At 48.5% G+C, this 19,000-nt stretch overlaps 2 protein-coding genes across 2 annotated transcripts; both read left to right on the top strand.

The window, feature by feature from the left end:
• The first annotated feature begins 151 nt into the window (after positions 1–151).
• LOC109749210 (9-cis-epoxycarotenoid dioxygenase NCED3, chloroplastic-like) lies at positions 152–2,724 on the top strand. Its single transcript, XM_020308189.2, has 2 exons — positions 152–1,289; positions 1,420–2,724. Exons 1-2 carry the CDS (start codon positions 157–159, stop codon positions 2,078–2,080), a joined length of 1,794 nt encoding a protein of 597 aa, XP_020163778.2. The 5' UTR covers positions 152–156; the 3' UTR covers positions 2,081–2,724.
• Positions 2,725–14,663: 11,939 nt separating this feature from the next.
• On the top strand, positions 14,664–18,158 carry LOC109749212 (uncharacterized). Its single transcript, XM_020308190.4, has 2 exons — positions 14,664–17,360; positions 17,509–18,158. The coding sequence occupies exons 1-2, from the start codon at positions 14,678–14,680 to the stop codon at positions 17,910–17,912; spliced, it is 3,087 nt and encodes a 1,028-aa protein (XP_020163779.1). The 5' UTR covers positions 14,664–14,677; the 3' UTR covers positions 17,913–18,158.
• The last annotated feature ends 842 nt before the right edge of the window (positions 18,159–19,000 follow it).

The raw sequence follows: 19,000 nt of genomic DNA on the forward strand, positions 1-19,000 counted from the left end.
ACGTAGATGTAGCATTACTCTTTACGGTATGTGGATGGGAGGAAGTAGCTGAGATTCCCTTCAGGCATCCACCATCACAAAGTTGCATCCAACATATGCCACGTGTCAGCTCGAGAGCATCATCTCCTGCATGCATGCATGGTGCAGCGCTTTATAATGGACATGGACTACTCAGCGGTAGGGCTGCAACAATACATAGCTCCCATATCTTCCCATAAACCCATGGCGCATTGCCCTCATCTCCGCTCGCCGGCGCCGGCGACACTTCCACCGCCACCGTCATCCACCATGAACGCTCTCCAGCTCCCCTTTCAACCACTCAAGCCGTCGTCAATCTTAAACACCACCACCTTAAAGGGCCTTTTTGCCACGGCTCTGAACCTGCTTGAGGACCGCGTGATCGTCCCGCTCGAGGCGAGGAGGCAACTACCCAGCTGCGTCGACCCGGCTGTGCAGCTCGCCGGCAACTTCGCGCCCGTGCAGGAGATGCCGTCCCCGCTGCGGAACCTGGGTGTCACCGGCGAGATCCCGCCCGCTCTGCTCGGCGGCGTGTACGTACGTAACGGCGCGAACCCACTACTCCCGCCGACGGCAGGGCACCACCTCTTCGACGGCGACGGGATGCTCCACGTGGTGTCGCTGCCGTCATCTTCGTCTTTGGCGCCGTCGGGGGCATCTTACACGCGTCGGTTCACGCGCACCAGCCGGCTCGCGCAGGAGGAGGCGCTGGGCCGGTGTGCGTTCCCAAAGGCCATCGGCGAGCTTCACGGCGGCGCGGGCCTCGCCCGGCTCGCTCTCTTCGGCCTCCGCGCGGCTGCCGGCGTCGTTGATGTCAGAAACGGCGCCGGCGCTGCAAACGCCGGGCTCGTCTACTTTGGTGACCGTCTCCTCGCGCTATCTGAGGACGACCTGCCGTATCACGTGCACGTCGGCAGCGGCGGTGACCTGAGCACCGTAGGCCGGTTGGACTTCGCCGGGCAGCTGCGCTCCCCAATGATCGCGCACCCGAAGGTCGACCCCGTCACCGGGGAACTCTTCGCGCTGAGCTACGACCCCGTGAGGAGGCCGTACCTGCGGTACTTCCACGTGGACCCGGCCACCGGCGAGAAGTCCCGCGATGTGGAGGTGGCACTCCGGCAGCCGACGATGGTGCACGACTTTGCCGTCACCGAGACCTTCACCGTGATCCCCGACCAGCAGGTGGTGTTCGACATGGGCCGGATGCTACGTGGCGGCTCGCCGCTCGTGCACGACGCCGGGAAGGTCTCCCGCTTCGGCCTACTCCCGCGGTACGTACAGCTGCATGCAGAGCCAACAGCCATGCATGTCGACACGTGTCAAAATTTGATGTTCCCCTTGTCCACGTGTCACCCAAATTTTCACACGTGTCTATCGATGGTTTGTTTGCTCTGTATGTAGGTATGACTCGGACGATTCCCGGATGCGGTGGTTTGACGTGCCGGACTGCTTCTGCTTCCACGTCTGGAATGCATGGGAGGAGACCGACCACGCCGGCGACGGGCCGGACACCGTCGTCATCATTTGCTCCTGCATGACGCCGCCTGACGCGCTCTTCTCGGAAGCCGCCGCCGATGCCACGGCGAACTTGCGCGCCACCCTGACCGAGATCCGGCTGGACCTCCGGACGGGGATGTCGCGGCGGCGTGAGCTTGCCTCGGGGCTGAGCCTGGAGGCCGGCACTGTGAACCGGACCCTGCTGGGGCGGCGGACGCGGTACGCGTACCTCGCCATCGCGGAGCCGTGGCCGCGGTGCCGGGGCGTGGCCAAGGTGGACCTGGCGACCGGTGAGGCTGTCGCGGTGCATCAGTACGGCACCGGGCGGTTCGGCGGCGAAGCGTCGTTCGTGCCGGCGGCTGACGATGATGAGAGGGAGGACGAGGGGCACGTGGTGGTGATGGTGCACGATGAGGCGGCGAGCACGTCAGAGCTGGCCGTGCTAGACGCGGTCACCATGGAGGCGGTGACAACGGTGGCGCTGCCGTGCCGCGTGCCCTACGGCTTCCATGGCGCGTTCCTCACTAGAGACCAGCTCGCCACTCAGAGGACTTTTATCTCCTAGCTAGCATAATTTCATTCTGCTTAGCTACTGGTAAGTCGCCTAAAAATCATATTTCCGCATGAAGGAAGCAGCCGGTGGGTAAAATCTAAGAAAGCGATCAAGCCATTCATTTCGCATTCGGGGGCTTAAAACGAATCGAGTAACCTAAAAAATATTCTCAGTCAACTCACAACTAGTCAATCCCAATTTGTGTTCTTGAATTATTAGCTTGATTTTTCATTAAGAAATCAAATCTGAACTTCTTAGCCTATGCAATGGGGGGCAACTAGTATAGGATCAGCACCTCAAGTGCGATCATGCGATCTGGTCAGCAAGACCATTGGATGCATATCTCATGGTACAGATCGAGCATAGGTGGGATTGATGGTTTCTCTTGCATTGGAGCCCTTATACTTTGACATTTTAGTACTCTTAGCGATACTCACTTGACGTTGTTTGAAATTGATAGACCAAGTAAGTTTCTACAGAATATTGTGCATACTTTAGAAAAATAATATATCTACAGAAAGTAAATTACAAGTAAAATATTTTTTTTGCAAGTAAAATATGAATCTACAAAACCATCATGTCTTTTTTTTTCCTTTTGTTGTTCAGGCTGTACTGAAGCAAAAGGAACAATAAAAAAACTGAGGATATTTAAAATACGCGTGTACTCTTTTGATGGAAACATTCTTGGTTGCAAAACTTGAAAATTGGTACAAAAACATAATGAAAACAGTTCTCTCTACACAGTTCCAAACAAAATGTACAGAAAAGAAGATTTCACGGTGCCAATTCATCACCAAAAAGAAGATTAGTTCCCCACAAAAAAAGAAGATTAGTTGCCCAAAAATTCAGGAGCACATGCGTATCTACAAACAAGAAATTTTCACTGTATAACATATACAGACAAAGAAGATTCTTGTTCTCAAAATTGAAGAACGGAGGGGGCTTGATGTGGAATGAGATGAACATGCAGAGGAGCACCAACGGGGCGGCAGACGGATCAGACGCCGAAGGTGTTTGGGCCGCTGCATCCATGGAGGCAAGTGTCGGGGACTAGACGGTGAATTGGAAGAAGACGTGGCGCTGCTTGCGGCGGAGGAGCACGAGATGGTGGCTGCGGACCCCGACGTCGCCGGAGACGGAGGTGTCGCATCTTGGAGTTGGCAGATCTAGCCGTAGTAAAGCTGAAGTATATCAGGTCTGGCCCTATGAGGCATAGGTGCGGTTGATTCGGCGAGGTCGGCGGCGCACATCAGGGAGACGATGGTGCCAGAGAGAGGTTTCATCGAAATCCAATGAAAATGTCAAACGTGGGGCAACGCGGGAGGGAGCTCAGCCTACAATATTTGTTACGTGGAGGGTGCTTGCGAAAATGTCTAGCATCTGTCCACCTTAATCGATCTGTGCCATAGGATTTCCATCCAATGGCCCAGGTAATGGGATCGCATGATCGCACTGTAGGTGCTGATCCTATACTAGTTGCCCCCGCAATATTACAATAGGCAGGAGCTTGCTCATTAAGGAAAAAAATGATAATTGAATAAGCAACTTTGGTCCAAAACCGATACATTAGCGACACATACATTAGTGAACAGTGACGACATCCTACAACGCAACGATGGATTCCGATGGAGCCCCTCTGACGTCTACACCAGCCTCAAGGACGCACACCAGTCAAGTCTACACCTCTGTCGCCCACGCGACCATACTAGGCGCCAAGAAAGACAACAACCTATCCAAAACCGCCGCTAACGGTAATCTACCGGAGGTACACCAATAGATCGGAAGTCCGCTGACTATAGGTGACATCTACTTGTGCTTCAAAATATGTATTTTACTTGGGCTATAAGCCATGTATACCGACTCAGACCCATATAACCCTACCTCTCGACGACGTGTATAAAAGGAGCTAGGGGGCTCTCGAGTCGGTAGCCAACAAACGCATCTCTCATGTAAGACACAACCAATACTGTATAGACATGCAGGAGTATGGCATTACCTCATCTTCCGGGTAAATCCTCGTCTCATGTGCTTCCAATCTAATCATCTATGTGTGTCGCCCTATGATTAGTATCCGCCGGTATAGGAACCGACGGATCTGATACAAATTTACACCAACAACCGCTCAAACATACGAAACTCAGCAACGCGCGGGCACACACACACACGCACGCACGCACGCACGCACGCGCGCGCGCACGCACACACACACACACACCCACCCCAACACCGCGCCCCAGTGCATTTGTTCATGGGCGGTTGCTTACAGATAATGTGTTGGTTGCATATGTGTGTGCATGCAATTAGGCAACGGAAAAGGAAGAAACCTCTTTGTGCTGGGAAGTTAGACATGATGAAAGCGTATGACCGAGTTGAGTGGTCCTTCCTGGAGAAAGTCTTGCGACGGTTTGGGTTTGTCCAAGGGTGGATTGATATGATTATGGGATGTGTCCGGACAGCCAAATTTTCGGTAAAGCTTAACAGTGGTTTTTCAGAGATGTTTCTTCCTTCCAGGGGGCTTAAGCAAGGTGACCTGTTGTCCCCGTATTTGTTTCTGTTCTGTGTTGAAGGGTTCTATGCCCTTTTGAAGAAAGCTCAGCAAGACAAGCGAATCAGTGGTGTGTCTTTTGGAGGCACTGGGCCCCAGGTGACCCATCTTTTGTTTGCTGATGACAACATAGTGTTCTTGGAAGGGACCCAAAGCAACATGGAGGCCCTCAGAAGTATTCTGCTTGTGTATGAAGGTGCGTCTGGGCAGAGGGTGAATTTTCAGAAATCATCTATCTTCTTTGGGAAAGGTTGCCAAGAGGAAAATAAGGCAACTCTGAAAGGCATTATCGGAATCAAGTCCAAAGCACTTAGCGAAAAATATTTGGGTCTACCGACAGCGGTGGGCAGATCTAAGGATGGGACTTTTAAGTATGTTAAAGAGAGCTCCAAGGGCAAGGTGGTTGGCTGGAAGTGGAAAGGGCTATCTAAAGCAGCTAAGGAAGTTCTGGCCAAGTCCGGGCTGCAAGCGACACCGACATTCACCATGAGTTTTTTCAAACTCTCAAAGAAAATGTGCCGGAACCTGACATCCATCTCATCCAACTTCTGGTGGGGTTCAGCTCTTGGTGAAAATAAGGTGCACTGGGTAGCTTGGGATAAAATGTGCTTACCAAAACGAGAGGGAGGCATGGGTTTCAGAAACTTTGAAGCTTTCAATCAGGCTCTCCTGGGGAAGCAAGCTTGACGGATCATGCAAGTTCCAGATTCTCTGTGTGCCAGAGTGCTTGGTGCGAGATATTTCAAAGATTCTTCTATCATGAACGCTACTTGTCCCTCAAATGGCTCGTTTACGTTTCACAGTATCCTACACGGTGGGGATCTCTTGAGGGAGGGAGTGGTTTGGAGGATTGGGAACGGGTCCAAAGTCCTCAGCCACCATGACAATTGGATCCCCGGGAAGGGTTGTCTACGTCCACTGGGACAAACTTTCATGCAAGGCATTACGAGGGTGGCTGACCTGTTGAATGAGTAGGGGAGCATGTGGGACGAAGCAAAAGTTGATGCTATGTTTACACCTGAAGATGTTTCTGATATTAGACAAATACCGGTGGGAGGGAATGGTGTGGAGGATATCTTGGCATGGAACTACACTAAAGACGGCGAGTTTACTGTTCGGTCTGCGTATCACTTGGCCATGAACGTGAGAAGGGCGACGTCCGGACGGCCGGGGTCGTCGTCGTCGGTGGAGACTCATAGAAACTGGCTGGCCATGTGGAACTCTCACGTGCCTAATAAAAGTAAGGTCCACACATGGAGGCTCATGTCAAATGGTTTGGCCACTGGATCCGAACTGCACCGGAGAAGGATTAAGCCAGGAATCTTCTGTTCGGTTTGTGGAAGAGAGGAGACACTGCTTCACCGGTTTTGGAACTGCTATCACTCGAAGCTGTTCTGGCAGGAGCTGGCTGAGAGGAGAGGTGTTGCACCTGCGTACCCGCCGGGCGGGATAACCACCAATCATGCTGTTGGTCGATGGCTCCGGAGCTGGATGGGAGACGCCAAGGACGAGGAGAGGGAAATGTTGATGCAGGGTGGCTACGGCTTATGGCTAGCTCGGAATGATACGAGGGAGGGAGTTCGCATCAAGTCAGCGCATGATGTTGCTGTATCTGTGTCCTCGTTCATGGACGAGTGGAACGAAGTGGTGAAGAAGAAGGCCAGAGACAACATCAAACCGGTGCCGGAAGTGTGGCAGCCACCAGAGACCGACTGGATGAAGACCAATGTGGATGGGGCGATCTCCAAAGTAACCGGCAATGGGGGAGGGGGTGTGGTTACACCATGGGGGTGCTTTCCGTGGGGCGGTGGCCCAGTTCTTCCCGCATACCTACAAGCCCGAACTAGTGGAGCTGAAGGCTTGTCGACAGGCGCTTCTGTTCGGGAGAGAGCTCGGAGTTCAGCGGATACAGGTCGAGCTGGATTGCAGGGAAGCGGTGAGCATGATCAATGGAGCCAACAGGAACATCTCCGTGGCAGGACCAATTGTTGAAGACATCAAGAGGATGATGCAGGGCTGGCAAGGTTGCAAGGTCACTTGGAGGCGGAGGTCAGCGAACAAAGCTGCCCACATCCTGGCTAAGCTAGCTGTAGGGGATGAGGTGTGTGTTGAATGGCGGATGGCGCCGCCGGATTGTATCCTTAGTGTTCTAGCGGATGAGATCCCTAACTTTGCTTAAATAAATTAGATGTTTCCCTCAAGAAAAAAAACACCGCGCCCTAGGCCAGCCAACGACTATGTCACCCAAGCAACATGAGTAGACATCCTCCACTCAAGACTGACATTTGGAGTCGTCGTTCCGACTTCTACATTGGCCCTGAGGCGCACTAGACCTGACGACGACTCAACCACCCAAGCGACCGGAGTCAACACTGCCCCTTGAAGACTGGTATATGGAGCCGCCGCTTCGACCTCCACATCGGCCCCGAGGTCGTGCACCAGTCTAGTTGATAACTCTTCCACCCAAGCGGTCAAATCCAACACCCTTCAACAATGTCGACATCCAGAGCAGCTGCTCCGACTTCCACACCAACCCCGAGGTTGCAAACCAACCGGGTCATTGGTAGTGAACATGCGCCGACAGGACAACTTTGCGCAGCAGAAGCTCCTCGGGCTAGGACATGACCTCCATAGACGATGCCTCCAAGTCAGGGTGGACACGGTCCGAGCCGGCGTTTGGACCGAACGCCGGCGGTCCGGACCGGACCGGACCGAGCAGTGTCTCGGGCCTGTTTGCAGGGACCGGACCGGCAATGGCGGGCCACGAGCCGGACCAAGAGGACCGTCAGGACCGGCCAAGACATGGGCAGAGCGCGCTCTGGAGCTCCGGCGAGAGCTGTTCATCGGGGACGCAATGCTAGAGGAAGCGCAGCTCATTGAAAAGATGTCTGGGAGCTTCAGAAGAACCAAAGGGAGCTACATGACGAAGAACACCGGAGGGAGCTCATCGGTGACGAATCTGGCACGACGGCCGGTGAACGGAGATAAAAGGGACGACGGCCGATGCGGCGATGTAGGACCTCCCAGGTCGATTTCGTTGGCGGGGACGACGGACCCGAGTGTGGCTCGTCTAATGGACATAGTTTCCGAGACCATCGAGTCGAGTGGCCGCGCGAACGACGGCCGCGTGGCGGCGGACGTAGACGACGGCGGTTTCTTGCGCCCCCGCCACGCCTGAGCCGCCACGCCCTCGCCACGCACCTGCCACGCCCCCGCCACGCCCCTGGCAAGCCGTCGGCATGCCCCCGCCACGCCCCAGCCATACCGCCGACTGCCACCTTCGGTCCGCTCGGTCGGCTCGGTCAAAGACCGGACCGGACCGCGATTTTCTCAGGCTTGTTTGCAGGGACCGGACCGGTCATTTAAACTAGCGGGCCAGGACCGAGCCGGACCGCCGGACCGGACCGTGTCGTCCACCCTGACCTCCAAGGAGGAAATGACGAGGGCACAACTGTCGCCCACTCCGGTAGAAACCAGGAGCTCGAGCTTTCGCCCATAGGAACCATCTTTGATGGTGGATTCACCCAAGGCTCCGACACATCCACACCGCCACCATCAGAGGCACACGCTGCCACCGTTAGCTAGGCCAACAACCGACACCACCCTCTCATCGCTGCACAATAGCAAGGCTTCCCAAACAGAAAGCGGAGCCAGCCGAGCGATGTGCAACACCACCATGACCCTCCAGCGCTCTATCACGTTTGCTATTTCCATGTTTCCTGGATTTTTTTTAATCTGTAAGTCAATTTTGATGGGCAAAAGACGAGAGTAGAGACACACGCATACCACAGTAGATACGTAGAAGGGATCGAGTGTTCTTTTTAGGTGTGTTGGGGTTTCAGTTTGACTGCCACTTGGATTACATAGCGACCACTACGAAGACGGAGACGGGGTGGAAGGTGGCGGTGAGCTGTTAGTGTCACAGCCGAGACGGGGCAAGGACGGGAGACATCTAGGATCGTGGAAACAGGAAGCAGAAGAGAAACATTGTGGCGTAAGCTGGTTGTAGTGCACCTACTATGAACTTTAGAATAGAAAAAGTAGCATAATAATAATAATAATAATAATAATAATAATAATAATAATAATAATAATAATAATAGTAATAATATATTGAACACTATTGAACAGTAGGAACACTATTTTTTAGAAGATGGGATACTCAACCCTCATTTGGGATGAACGGCTGGGTCACACTATTCATTTGCAGGGCTTTTTTTTTGCTAAAGGGAACTATATTAATATCAAGTCGATAGCAAACACACCTGACCTTTGTAATAATGTAATGTCAAGAGCTAGTCAAGAAATGCCAAATTATTACAGAAAAAGGAAAATAAAAATGACTCCAAAAGTAACGTTCAAGTGATCAATGGCGCACAGCAAGCATCAACATCACCAGTGGTAACACTCGAGCTATGATCAGAAAGGTTCTCCGAAATGAACACCTTCATGAAGGGAACAACCATTATTTATGTTAAATCCTAAATTTTCACCCGGCAGAACAAGTCCAAGGAATGTCTTCGGCGGGGAAACACCATGTATGCACCATCATTGCCAACTGCAACCAATAAAGATTGGACCTACGGTACTCATGGTGCACGGCCAGATATAAGTCATCCTATGCCTCCGCCTCTACTTGCTAAGGCAAAAACGCCATACGTCCCATTCTTGACAACGCCGAACACGAACCAAACGTCGATATGCATTTTACATGCGATACCCACGACCACATGTACAAGAACAATGTCTTATGTAACAAGCACATGGGGGACACCAGGGCCTGGTACGAGCGTAAAATCCTGCAAGAACGATTTGTGGCTTGTAAATTGATACCAAAAATTGTGGGGCAATGATTTATCCAACCAATGAGAATAACACTAGTATGCTGACTTGTAAACTGATACTACAAATTGTGGGGGCAATTTGTCCCCGGTCACTAGTATTACTAATATGTTTGGTAACTGGTTGAGGGGTGTTGAGGCCAAAACTAAAGCACAGATCCGTGTGAGTGTTTGTGCTTTGCTTTGGACTATTTGGAATTGTCATAGCAACTGTATTTGTAACAAAGTCAAAGTTCATAGTTTTTTGCAGGTTATTTTCTATACTGCAAGATGGATGTATATGTGGTCTTTTCTGCAACATGTAGAAGTGTGCAAGCTTATGGCCTCTGGGTGCAAGCATTGGAAGATGGTAGCACGCGATACGTACAACCCGTTTGGATGGCGGTCTAATAATAGGCTATGTCTGTAGGCATATTTTCTATTTGTGTCGATTGTTGCTTTGTCTTTATTTTTTGAATAGTACATTGATGTTAAAGATTGATACTCTTGAACTTTAATAAAATATGACTATGTGCATGATAATGATGCAGAGGCCGGAGTTGATCCTCTTTTCCCAAAAAAAAATGTTGAATAGCACTTTAACAATCTCCCTCAATGCAAAAAAGGAACTTCGTAGTAGCAAGTATCGTTAAGTTTTGTTTTCCTTTTTGACACATCAGTTGCCAACTTTTTTTATTTTAGGTATATCTTCAGTATAAAATCAAATTTAATTTTTTGCAAAATTTTGTGGTTTATTAAAACTTAATTTTGACTTTATTAAATCTTAATCATTTCACAGACTAAACCTGCAATAGGGCAGAACGCGTACCTTTGTCACCTCCAGACGTGGTCGCAATTAGCAGAATGATCTCTAGTACAACAAGTAGAAGAACCATGTCCATGTGGTACCTCCTACTCAAAGCCATGATATGGCAAAATGAAAGCTCCTGCGCTAGCCGGTCTCTTCTGTTGTATCCTCACCATGCTACTTGTTGGTCTATATATAAAGGATTTGTACCGAAGTTTAGAATGGCCATAGACGTTACCAGTAATAAGCGCTGCCACGTACGCTTCAGCGTCGACTCAAAAGTCAAGTAAAGTGTGCGGCTGTTCAAAATCGACCTACGCGTGGAGCTTACCGCGTAGTGCTTGTTTTTTTTGTTATCTTCCATTAGACACGCGACCGCGTGGTTAGAGCAGTAACCATTCACCCGAGCTCAAGTGGCGCATTCGATCCTTTGTGATAACGATCTATGGGGTGAAGACCTTGACCATGACGGAGGATGTGACGGGGTTAGAAACGAATTAAGCGTACAAGTGAATGGATAAAAGAGGGCATAGCAGGGAAAATAGCAGCCTTTTTTTATAAATAACCTTTCTTAACTACTCATAATGCCCATATCATAAAGATTCAAATGCCACCTTTACACAACTAGAATGCACATAGCCAACACCAACACACATACACAAAAGAAAGAGGACGACGATAACTGTCACACGTGTGGTATATTCGACATGCGCCCACACACCGTGTGTGGTGTGAGCAGGAGGCAGCCCACATGGGCTGTGTGTGGGCGGACATTAGAATTGCCCACACGTGTTGGCGCGGCTACTTCGACCACACGCCCAACAAGTACTACTCATCTCCATCCCGTGCGTGTGGCACGAAGCAAAAATGCCCACACGTTCTGGCGCAGCTATGTTACGTACCCCGCGGGATGACGATTTAGTTGCCATCCTGGTTGGCAGATGTAGTTATCCGGGATGGCAAGTGTAGTTGTAAAAGCATGGCAACTCTATCTGTTATGGTTAACTATAGTTGCCATGTCTAATTTATGGTAGTTGCCGCGTGTAATCAAACCGTAATTGCCGTGTGTTATTAACTACTTGCCACATATGGTCAAAACAGTAGGTGCCATGTGTGTTTACCTAGTTGCCACGTGTGGTCCAATCATAGTTGCCATGTATTGTTAATCACAGTCGTCATGTGTGTGTACCGAGGTGCCACGTTCGCGTAACTGCAGTTGCCATCCACAAGGTAGGAGTCGTCGTGTGGGCGAAAAGCAGTTCGCCCACACGCGCATGACCTAGGTGGTGGCTGTGTGGGAGAAAAGTAGTTCGCCCACACAGTGCAGCTGGCAAACAGCGTGGTGCGGGCGTGTGGGCAAACTCTCCAACGCCCACACACCAGCCCCGTCCTACGTGGCACATCAAATCCATCTTTTCGTGTCAAGATTCGTGCAAAAGACAGTGAACTACGATCCAGGCGTGTGGACGAGTTGGGTAACGCCCACACGTGTGGGCGTTAGTGTTTCCGAAGAAAGAAATCGCAACCTCCCAAGGTCCTATCGAAGTCAACTGCAACATTCAATATCAGCCAGCAGAATAACAACACCTAATACTAGTGCAGGAACTCCTTATAAGATTTGGCTGTTGGTAGCGAGCAAGAAGTGTCAATCAAACACCTCTTCTTTCAATGTCGGTTTGTGCGTTCTACATGGTCATTCATCCAACCAACGTTCAATTTGTATCCGTCCATAAGTGTTGCCACAAATAAGTTTAGCATGTTAATAAGGGTGGGAGCTTCTATCTTATTATGGTTGCTTTGGCTATGTACAAATGTATTATTTTTAATGGAAAAATCTCTTCTCCTATGCAGGCCGTTGTACACATTGGCTTCATACATGGTTTACATTTTATTTAACAGAGTACCGATTGATGTTCAAAGCAGTGTGTATGCGGTTGGAAAAGGTGGTCAGAGGAGTTTTTACCGAACATGGATGACAACATAATCTTTAGATTGGTCCACCTCTTTCTTTGACAGAGGCACATTAATTATTAGTTTCATATGACTTTACTATTGCCAATATGTCGTTCTTTTCACTAGTGTCAGCCTGGGTGTTTTTTTGTCTGTGTGTGCATCTTAGCTATGCAGTGGTGGGTGTCGCTTATGATTCTTTGTATTTGTTTGATGCTTCATTTTAAGTCGATAAAATCTTACATTTATATATCAGAAAAAATGCAAGAAATGTTCAGTGGTGGAGCACCATTTCCACGCGCTTGTGGTCACCATTTTCCACAGGGACACTGTTGGCAGTTTCCTGGTCGACTGTGGTGCAAAATTAAGACGTGGATAGTGGTGCAAGATGTCCAGAAGGCTAGAGGAGGACCTCCCAAGTCCAAACTGGCGGCGCACGTCAGTTGATTTCTTCGTGACAGTGAATTGAAGGTCGTTCTTGAGGTGAAGACGTTGCCCATGTAGTCTCGTGACTCGTGACTCGTCGATCAGCCCGGCCTGAGACTGAGACAGCTTTCGTTACCACGACGACTGCACTTCTGTGAAAACGTATAGGGACCTCCATGCAAGCGTAGACGAATCTTCTGTAGAAGGAATGACAGCTAGTGGTTTTCTTGTAGAAGGAATGACTTGCGGGTGTAAACCAAAACTTGGTGAAGTGAAGTGAATGGACAAAGAGGATGGCATGTGGGTCCACTAATAGAAAAATAAAAGCCTGGAACAAGAAGTCACGGATTCAATGGAGATAGAAAATTAGGGAGGAGAAGAGTGACTGAGTTGGAAATTAGTGAAGCCTCAGTTTGTGGAGATCTCCGATCCTGAAGTTCTCGCGAAGAGAATAAGGCCCTGTTTGGTTCATAAGTCCTATGACTTTTTTAGTCCCAACTTATAAGTCACAAGTCCCAAAAAGTCCCTACCTGTTTGGTTCCTGGGACTTAACATGGACTAAAAGACCATATTACAACTATAAGTCCCTATAAGTCCCTCCTTGAGAGTCTTATTTCATAAGTCCCAAGTGCCCACTTTAAGTCCCTATAAGTCCCTCCTGTTTGGTTTAGATGGGACTTATAGAGACCTTTTTAAGTCCCTAAACCAATAAGTCCCTGGAAACAAACACTCTCTAAGATGCAGGCCGAAGAGATGAGCATTCTCGTTGTCGACCGTCGCAGCTATCTTTATTTTCTTTAACCATGTGTATACATCGATGGAGAAACAACGAACGGCGACGATAATCTATACCAATATAAAAAGACCCAAAGGGGCAGATCCAATTAATCTCGGCCATCAAATCATGTCAATCCAACGACGTAGACTGTTTCAATGTCGAGCGCTCAACACATTTAGCGTGCAGTTAATTTCATGCCAAATATAATGCTAATCACATAATAACACGCAAATAATATCCTACTTAATATCCGCATGCACTTAATATACTTCCAAATTAACGTGCATTGCACGTACACATTGACTAGTACAAAGTAAGAAAAAGAAACTGGCCTCCCATCACCCCTTGGACAGTAACTGTTATGGGAGGAGCAGACCCGGGTGCTGGCGCGATGGTGAAGATCCTTGCACTCTACAAGGCCATGCACGAGTCATCCTTATTAATTATTCAACAAAGGTCCGCCAAGAACATACATCAATCCATCTGAAGCCGCCACTCACACCTACAAACTTGATAATATGGAGTGCTTTCACTCCCCATATCTAAAACCGGTGTCGTCGCCTATCCATCCACATAACGGTATCGAAACCAATAGCCGGTGCAGCAGACCTGAAGCGCACACCACATGCACACGTTTTAGAAGCCGACATCATCATCGGACCACTGACCCATCTTCAGAAGAGATCCACATCATCCTTACCAGTCTAGATATCCGTCGACGCCACCACGGCACCCAACAGCGCCACCGCCCTGCGCTCGTCCGTCTAGATGTGAAGGCTCTGGAAGATCTATCGTGCGTACCAACTGCCAACCAGGCATGACTCAGCGTAGCACCTGTCGGCCAGGCATGACTTGACAGCTCCACCGAACCTCCGTGCAAAACGAAGCCGCTCCACCACCTGCCTCTGTCTTCCAGCGCTGCTCCACAAACGTGTAGTACCGCCATCATCTGATCTGGAAGACCAGATCCTAGGGTTTCCCATCCATGAATATTTAGATGCAACTAAAAAGATCAACCAGTTGTGTTAAAGTGCCAGTAAATCAGTGACCAGATCACCATTTTTCATTCACTAGTCATAACTCATTGGCTTGGATGGGCAAGCTCATATTTTGTGGCGAGAGGTGGGCACGGCGGGCCTGCCCAACCAACTAACGGTGCAGCCAGTTTTGACCAGCATAGTTGGATAGGGGACTCCAAGTCCCAGCAGCTTAAGTCTATAAAAGCAACACTCAAGTATCTCAGAGTACCAAGCAGAGTTGAAAACACACCGCTGTCCACAAAATGCATACTAACGACATGGCCCCTGCATCATCAGTGCATATTCCTAGTCCTCTGGTTATACTGTTAGCCATCCTCCTCCTGTTGTCGACAACACTAGCAGACTACAGCACCAATACGAGCAGAGATGCTCTGCTCTGCCTCAAGTTCCACCTCCACGGTGCCTCCACAGCCATGGCCACATGGAACCACACCACCGCACCAGATTTTTGCACCTGGCACGGCGTCTCGTGCACAAGGAGCAGGCCAAGGCAACCACCCCTCGTCGTGGCCCTGGACATGGAGGCGGAAGGCCTCGCCGGTGAGATCCCACCCTGCATCTCCAACCTCACTTCTTTGGTAAGAATCCATTTGCCCAACAACAGCCTCTCCGGTAATATCCCACCGGAACTTGGGCGGATCTCCGGACTCCGGTACCTCAACCTCAGCTTCAACGCACTAAGCGGCACCATCCCGCTCAGCATCGGGACGCTTCACAACCTTTCTTCTCTAGACTTAGGAAACAATCGACTCTCTGGTGAGATTCCGTCGCGACTCGGGAGCTCACCAGCTCTAGAGTCCGTCAGTCTCCCCAACAATCTTCTTGGCGGAGAAATCCCACAGTCGCTGGCAAATAGTTCCTCGTCCCTTACCACACTCTTGCTTGCACAAAACCAGTTGCAAGGATTCATTCCTGATTTTGGTAAACTCTCAAGACTAGAAATGCTTGATCTCTCCTACAACAACCTAGTAGGGACAGTGCCACGCTCCATTTTCAATTCGTCGGCGTTGTACTTTCTTGGGCTGGCCAACAATAATCTTGGAGGAACACTGCCTTCTGACATGGGTAACACACTTCCTAACATCGAAATACTGATGATGTCCGACAATCATTTTGAGGGAGACATCCCCGCCTCACTACAAAATGCCTCCAGCATGACGTATATCCATCTGGGCAACAACTCTCTTACTGGGGTGATCCCTTCCTTCAGCTCCATGCCAAACTTGAAGTACGTAATGTTGTACTCAAATCAGCTAGAGGCTGGAGACTGGACATTCTTCTCCTCTTTGGCAAATTGTACGCAGTTGGAAAATCTAAATGTGGATACAAACAACTTGCGTGGGGCCTTACCAGAAGATTCCATAACGAATCTGCCAAAAAGCTTGACCGCTCTAACTCTAAGTTCAAACAACATATCTGGCATCATCCCATTGGAGATTGGAAACATGTCTAATCTTTCCATGCTCTATCTTGATAGAAATCTTTTCATGGGGCCTATACCTGATACCCTTGGTCAGCTACGCAATCTGGTTGTACTTAGCCTTTCACAGAACAAATTTACCGGGGAAATACCACCTTCCCTTGGCAGCCTAATTCAACTAGAAGAGCTTTATTTGCAAGAAAATCAATTGAGTGGAAGCTTACCTGAAAGTTTAAGCAGCTGCAAGAATTTGTTGGCCCTAAACATTTCCTGTAATACCATTGGTGGAAGCATAAGCGGACACATGTTGGCCAGGTTGAATTCATTGAGTTGGCTACTTGATTTATCACACAACCAACTCGCAATGTCCATACCACAAGAGATGGGTAACTTGATAAACCTTGGTTCGTTGAACATCTCTCACAATAATCTCACGGGTAGAATCCCGTCCACTCTTGGCGAGTGTGTCCGGCTGGAATCACTTCGCTTGGAAGGGAACCTCCTGCAAGGAAGAATTCCACAATCACTATCAGGCCTCAAAGGCATCCAACAGTTAGATTTTTCCCACAACAATCTATCTGGTACAATCCCGGAGTTCCTCGAGACCTTCACCTCGTTACAGTACCTGAATATGTCCTTCAACAACTTGGAAGGGCCAGTTCCCACAGGTGGAGTGTTTGCTAACAAAAGTGGTACTTTTGTCCAAGGAAACCCACGCCTTTGTGCAAACGTAGCCGTAGAAGAGTTGCCTATGTGCTTTGCTTCGGCGTCCACAAAAAAGCAAAAGGTTGTCATTCCAATGATGATAGCTCTCTCAGCTCTTGTTGCCCTTGCTTTTATCTTGGGGATGTTCAGTTTCTGGTTGAAGAGGAGGTATACATCTAGTGAGAGAATTGGCCATTCACACATGGAGCTGAAAAGGATAACATATGGTGACGTCAACAAAGCAACGAATACTTTTTCTCCGGCCAACCTAGTCGGTTCCGGGCAATTTGGTATAGTCTACAAAGGTTGGTTCGACGTGGAAGATGGTACGGTTGCTGTTAAAGTCTTCAAGCTCAACCAGCATGGCGCATTGCATAGCTTCATTGCTGAGTGCAAAGCATTGCAACACATCCGCCACCGGAATCTCGTGAAGGTAATAACTGCGTGCTCAACTTATGACCCAGTGGGAAATGAGTTCAGGGCTCTAGTCTTTGAATATATGTCCAACGGAAGCCTTGAAGACCGACTTCATAACCACCAGTGTGGTGGCTTGAGTTTAGGCGCAGTGATATGCATATCAGTTGACATTGCTTGTGCTCTTGAATACCTACATAACCAGTGCATCCCACCGGTTGTTCACTGCGATCTGAAACCAAGCAACATACTTTTCGACAATGACGATAGTGCACGTATCTGCGACTTTGGTTTGGCAAAGCTAATTCATGGTTGTTCATCTGGAGGGCAGAGCGGCACAACAAGCATAGTTGGACCAAGGGGGTCTATTGGGTACATACCTCCTGGTGAGTACATTTTATGAACACATTCTGAAATAAGGTTGAAAAAATCTAGTATGAGTAACTGTATCAATTGCTAGTTTGTTTTTACTAATACTAGCATGTTTCATTTGTGCTCCTCTGAATAACTTTTGGTTTCAAAACATTGTTGCAGAGTATGGTATGGGCAGTGAAATCTCCACTGAGGGAGACATCTATAGCTATGGCATTGTTCTTTTGGAAATGCTAACACGGAAACGGCCCACTAATGAAGAGTTCAGTGATGGCTTGACACTCCCCAAGTATGTAGAAGAATCACTTTCACGAACCCAAGACATTCTTCAACCCAGCCTTGCTTCGGAGACGGGAGATCAGTGTGCTGATCATATCCCAAACTTGCAAGAATGCAACACATTTGCGCTGAAGGATATATGTGCTCTCCGTCTCCTTAAACTTGGCTTATTATGCTCTGCGGAATCACCGAAGGATCGCCCAGCGATGCATGATGTCTACGGTGAAGTAACTGAAGTAAAAGAGGCATTTTTCTCTATGGACAACGGAAGCAATGACCTTACATAATTAAGGCAAAGGTGGTCGATGAAGATGAAGCTCGTTGCTTCGACCACAACATGACAATATGTTGCTACTCCCTCTGTCCCATAATATAAGAGCATTTTTGACACTACACTAGTGAGGGACTATCTTTTTTCCTTTTCTATGAGCCAATAAGTTTCGCTCACTGTAATAATTCGGTTACATACCTCCCAATTTCTCGACGAGGTCTTCTGAGATTCTTCTCATGTATTAAAAAAGCGCCCTTTGCCTTATAATGATGGGTTCTACTGGGGGTATTTTTGATATTTGCTTTGCTGGAGAAACTAGAAGACTAACAAAAACACATTGTATGCACCTATTAGATCCCCATGTAAACAAATACTACCTCTGTAAACTAATATAAGACCTTTTAATAAATAGTAAATACAGTTGGAATTGTAAAGCTCATTTTCCAGTTCACCTCTCGCTGCTACGAACTTGTAAATTTTTTATCATTTTGTGACCTAGACAAAAACTTTCGAGATACAAATGAATAGCCATAGAGTTGTCTTTTTCGTACAAGTAATATTTCACAACATATAGCCCAATTTACAACCATGAATTAGTTCACTTTTTTTGGGAACTGAAAACAAATAGTACTGGGGTGACAGAATTACTTTCCCCTGTGCATGAGGTCAAATTTATCTCAAAATGAAGACCTGTAGTAGAACTAGGAAAAACTTGAAACCTAAGTATAACCATGACATGTCTGGCAGTTTCAAATTAAAACCATGTCGTAAACTGCAAAAGGATTGGCTGAACTAATCTGCAATCTCAAGTTTTCCATATACTTAGGTTGACTGGTCATACATTTGAGATCATCGGTTGCTGCAGACCAAGGTTGCAACCACACCAAAATGATGTATCAAATCACCAGACAAGCACTCTTACACAACACATACCAAAAAGAAAAGACGCAAAATGATAAATCACGCATTCCTGGCCGCATGTGCATCAATTTCTAACATTGGCTTCCACATTTGGCATAGCGGTCACCCAAGAGCCTTTTTTTACACTCTTCTTTCAGTAGGGAGGAATGGTATATACCTGCATCTCACCAGCACCTAAGAGCA

Source organism: Aegilops tauschii, chromosome 2 (genome assembly GCF_002575655.3).
Source record: "Aegilops tauschii subsp. strangulata cultivar AL8/78 chromosome 2, Aet v6.0, whole genome shotgun sequence".
Classification (NCBI taxonomy): Eukaryota; Viridiplantae; Streptophyta; class Magnoliopsida; order Poales; family Poaceae; genus Aegilops; species Aegilops tauschii.

Excerpts from the sequence above, each read along its gene's own strand:
- LOC109749210 (XM_020308189.2), top strand. The coding sequence starts at position 157 with ATGGACATGGACTACTCAGCGGTAGGGCTGCAACAATACATAGCTCCC. Across the intron at positions 1,290-1,419 it reads CGCTTCGGCCTACTCCCGCG|GTATGACTCGGACGATTCCC; the intron begins GTACGTACAGCT and ends CTCTGTATGTAG.
- LOC109749212 (XM_020308190.4), top strand. The coding sequence starts at position 14,678 with ATGCATACTAACGACATGGCCCCTGCATCATCAGTGCATATTCCTAGT. Across the intron at positions 17,361-17,508 it reads TATTGGGTACATACCTCCTG|AGTATGGTATGGGCAGTGAA; the intron begins GTGAGTACATTT and ends ACATTGTTGCAG.